The sequence below is a fragment of the Sitophilus oryzae genome, unplaced genomic scaffold (assembly GCF_002938485.1).
Source record: "Sitophilus oryzae breed Bouriz unplaced genomic scaffold, Soryzae_2.0 scaffold_186_pilon_pilon, whole genome shotgun sequence".
NCBI lineage: Eukaryota > Metazoa > Arthropoda > Insecta > Coleoptera > Curculionidae > Sitophilus > Sitophilus oryzae.
This window is the reverse complement of record NW_022146579.1, coordinates 13,397-16,057: the sequence shown is the minus strand read 5'-3', so window position 1 is coordinate 16,057 and position 2,661 is coordinate 13,397. Positions and strand designations below refer to the sequence as shown.

The 2,661-nt window shown below is 34.5% G+C and overlaps 1 protein-coding gene across 1 annotated transcript; it reads left to right on the top strand.

Annotated features, from left to right (window-relative positions):
- The first annotated feature begins 681 nt into the window (after positions 1-681).
- On the top strand, positions 682-1,209 carry LOC115883338. Its single transcript, XM_030901691.1, has one exon. The coding sequence runs from the start codon at positions 682-684 to the stop codon at positions 1,207-1,209; it is 528 nt and encodes a 175-aa protein (XP_030757551.1).
- The last annotated feature ends 1,452 nt before the right edge of the window (positions 1,210-2,661 follow it).

The window sequence follows — 2,661 nt, the reverse complement described above, 5'->3', positions numbered from 1 at the left end:
ACATTTTGATCACTAAATTTTTTACCACATGCTTATTTTTATAGTATTATTAATATTGGCATAATTGGCAAGGTTTTTGACATGTTTGGTATTAGTCAGAATATTATGAAAAGTTTCTAGAAAGTTAATAACTCTAAAACAACTTGATGTTATATATTCTACCATCAACTTTATTTTTAAATAGGTATTTGACTTTTATTTTATTCATTTTTTCTACAAAATGCCAGGGATCTTCATTTCTAAGCCATATCTAACGCTGTTTTTTCTTTCAATCTTGTACATTGATGGCACACTTGCCCAAATATTGTGTACAATCAGACTAAGAGCATTACCATATGGACGACTCTCCAAAGCAGGCTAAAGCGTTCCTTTAAAAAATCGCTCTTATTATTATTTTATGTAATATCCAGAATGGGCCCTTCTTTGTGGAACATAGAAGTACAAAACTGGAACAGAAAATTATTTTCAGGAGAAATATTTCTTGTTTTGTTGTTGGAGAGACTTTTTATTTTAACTGTGTTTTTTTTTTTTTTGTTATTATTTTAATATTCGAGGGATAATTTCATATAATAGTTCAGGAAATAAGTCTCGGCGTATACAGGGTGGTCCGAATTGTATTCCGGAAACTTCGACAGCATATTCTGCAGATAAAAATAAGTAAAAAAGTTCGTATGCCCTAAAATGCTTAGTTTCTTAGCTGTAGATGCAATCTACCGTTGCTCGAAATCAGGATGGATCACTGAAGATTTATTTCTGGAGTGGTTAAAGCATTTCGCTCAATATGTAAATGTCTCTACTGTAGATCCAGTGCTAGTAATTTTAGATAATCATGCCACACACTCTTCCTTGAAGTCTTATAAATTCTGTCGTGAAAACGGGATTGTTCTTGTTTCACTGCCCCCACACAATTCCCACCGGCTCCAGCCTCTGGACGTCACATTTTTCAGTTCACTAAAGACAGCATATAGTAAGGAATGCGATATTCATATTATGAAGACCCATCATTATAGCAAAATTAAAGTGACTGACATCGCAGAGCTCTTTGCCAAAGCTTATAATCGCATCACTTCTAAAGAAAAAGGTTTAAATGGGTTTAAAAATACGGGTATATTTCCGTTAGATAGAAACCTATTTGGTGAGGAAGAATTTACTGAAATGTCAGTAGAAGCAACAGTAGGAGCAAATTCCGACATCGAAGCCTGGAACTAGTACGGCTTCAGACTGACCATATGTACCAACCAAAAGCTACTATAAAAAATATATGCGTCAAACTACACCGCCACTGGAAACCTATAATACGAAGCCGCGTGCTAATTTAGAGAAAAAAAGGCGTCAGCGCAGGTCATCTTCCAGCGATAGCTTTTCAACAGACATTACAGAGGTCTCCGACGAAAACGCAACCGATGATGGAGACAAGACCGTTCTATTAAAGAGTACATCCTTTGAAGACTTTCATACCACACCCCGATTAATAGAAAAACCACTCTTTAAAAAAAGAAAACAAATGTCCCAAATACTAACATCCACTCCGCTGCAGGCATCTTTAGCCCTTAACTGGTCCGGCAATAGATATGTATCATAAACGGTCCGGCGTAGTCTGTAGGACTACGCCTTCTAAAAAGTTTAAAAAACACAGAAAAACTAAAAAATAACAAATTTTTATTTCATTATATATTCTATTATGTATTATTGAACTAATATAGACAAAAATGTGTTTAATTTGATATAAACTTTAAGAAGATATAGTACAAAATACAATAACATACATATAAATTAATTAGGTTTTTACTAAGCTCTAAAAAATAAAACCAAATTACTAACAGTCATTACAATATAGAAATAAGTTTTTAGTACTATATATAAAAAAAATAAGTTATAAAACTGGGGTTAAAGAAAAAGTTTTTAGTTACAGCATGAGGCAAAGTTTATTGGTTTCCTAAACATGTTTTACAAAATGGATTCGTACATTCTAGGCATTAAAAATAATTAACTAGGACATAACATTGTCTTTAACTAGGATAAAAACTCCAGGATAAGAATATCTAAGTGGGCGTGTTTTGGGTGTACAGGAATTGGAAGTATTCTACTGATTGTAAAGTGTATTTCTCGTGGAATATTTGACATTGTCAAAGGCATTTGTCTGGCAGATTGTCACATTGTTACTGCCACAGTCCTCATCATATCATTTTAATAGAGTTTCTTCATAACTAGAGTCTCCTAAACGCACTCTTTTCGAAGGCCCGGCTATATAGTACAAAAATTTGTTACACACAAAATCTTACGCAAACGGTCCGGCGTCGTCTGAGAGACTACGGGTTAAGTAACTTCTGCCAGAACTTCTAAAAAACTAATCCAGTTTGGGCATAAATATGGCTATCATTTGTTGATCGTGAGGGGGATGATTAGCTGGCACGCCAATCCTGTAGGCGGTCCCAGTAACTAATGAGAATGAGTTAATTATTTGGCGTAGTCTGTCAGACGACGCCGGACCAGTTAATGGTTAGAGGAGAAAGAAGCAAAGAGAGAGAAAAAGAAAGTTGACGAAGCAACAAAAAAAATATTTCAACAAGGAAGATCGGTGGGATTTAAAAAGACAGCAGCTAAAACACAAATTAAGGACAAGTCTAAACGTAAACAGCAACATAGAGAGTGTATGAAACA

What these genes read in the sequence shown, in the direction of transcription:
- LOC115883338 (XM_030901691.1), top strand. Translation starts at nt 682, where the DNA reads ATGCTTAGTTTCTTAGCTGTAGATGCAATCTACCGTTGCTCGAAATCA.